This window comes from Penaeus monodon, chromosome 30 (genome assembly GCF_015228065.2).
Source record: "Penaeus monodon isolate SGIC_2016 chromosome 30, NSTDA_Pmon_1, whole genome shotgun sequence".
Lineage (NCBI taxonomy): Eukaryota > Metazoa > Arthropoda > Malacostraca > Decapoda > Penaeidae > Penaeus > Penaeus monodon.
In genome coordinates, this window is record NC_051415.1 from 31364805 (window position 1) to 31366186 (window position 1382).

The 1382-nt window shown below is 38.9% G+C and overlaps 1 protein-coding gene across 1 annotated transcript in view; it reads left to right on the forward strand.

The window, feature by feature from the left end:
- The window catches only part of LOC119592422 (MAM and LDL-receptor class A domain-containing protein 2-like), a gene marked incomplete in the record, with an annotated part of 30439 nt that overhangs the window by 24960 nt on the left and 4097 nt on the right, over positions 1-1382 (forward strand). The window contains 3 exon segments of the mRNA XM_037941244.1: positions 245-421; positions 680-824; positions 975-1154. Coding sequence (XP_037797172.1) covers positions 245-421; positions 680-824; positions 975-1154 — 502 coding nt within the window.

The following is a 1382-nucleotide window of genomic DNA, read 5'->3' on the forward strand; positions in this document are numbered from 1 at the left end:
ACAGGTATAGAGTTCTATCTGACGTGATGGTTATTTTGCCTAAGAAATGTATCGTATATTCTAACTAACTTTTTTATAGATCATCACGTAATTCTAATAATGTAATGCTGAAATCCCAATACTCATCATGCATTACGGAATTCCTCATTTCCTTTCATAACTGCCCTGAATGTCAAAGGTAAACACCGTATAATTTAGAGATAGTATTCTTACAAAGATCTTTCCTATCTCTACTTTCCCCAAGACGCACATCGCTATCGACGACATCAGATTCGAGGACTGCGCCCCCCACGTCAACGAATGCCAGAGTGAGATCGACTTTGCTTGCAACGATGGCTCCTGCATCGCGAGGCAGCACCGGTGTGATGCGCTGTATGACTGCCTTGACAAGAGTGATGAGTTCCAGTGTCCTGATGTTAAGGTGAGGTCGTTTTTTTCTCTGAGGATTGGGTTCTGTGCGTGCATATATATATTTTTTTTCAATAGTGCTAAAGGGTTTTGACGCATCATCATCTAAGAGAATTTCAATACAAACGATCTAAGGCAGGATTTTAACCCGTGGGTCTAAGAGATGAGTTTAATACACTGAACCGAGAAAGGATATTAGCACATACGATCCGACAGAGGGCTTTAACACACGCGATCCAAGAGGCGATTTTAACCCATACTGATCCGCCAGGGTAATTGCAACTTCGACTCAATGACGTGGCTGAGCGAGTGTGCCTACAAGCAACGGGAAGACGATGACCTCGACTGGTTACAAGCCAGCTCTTCCGGGATGGTTGATGTCGGCCCAGGCCACGACCATACTTTGGGGTCCAATGGTAAGTTTGTCCTTCTGTTTTCTTGTGGAATCGTGTATTTTCTTTATCAAAGCGTGGTAAAAAAAATACCAAACATAGTATTTAAAATGAAGACGGAATGATAACATCTCTTTACGATTGATGCATTTTGTTTTTGTTTTTCATTTACAGGACACTATTTGTACGTCACTAACTTTGGAGGCGTTCAAGGGCTGCTTGCATCATTAATGCCAGACCAGAAGTACCCTGCTTCAAAGGGTGTGTGTTACATCCGCTTCTGGTACTTTATGTACACAAGCCATCAGGTTGCAGAAAATGTGGATCTAGGAACACTCAGAGTATATTTAGAAAGTAAGTTTCTATCTTTTTAAATATTATATGTATGGAGCGTATGGAACAAAGAATTTTATTAGAATTTCAGTTTAGCAGGTGTTTTGAATATGTTTAAGATTCTTAATTTGCATTTTCAGATTAAGTAAACCGTATGAAATTCTTATGTGAAAAATAACAAAGAAACATTGAAATTATATATAAAAAATGGAGAAAAAATTCAATATTATGATTCTATATAGACATTTC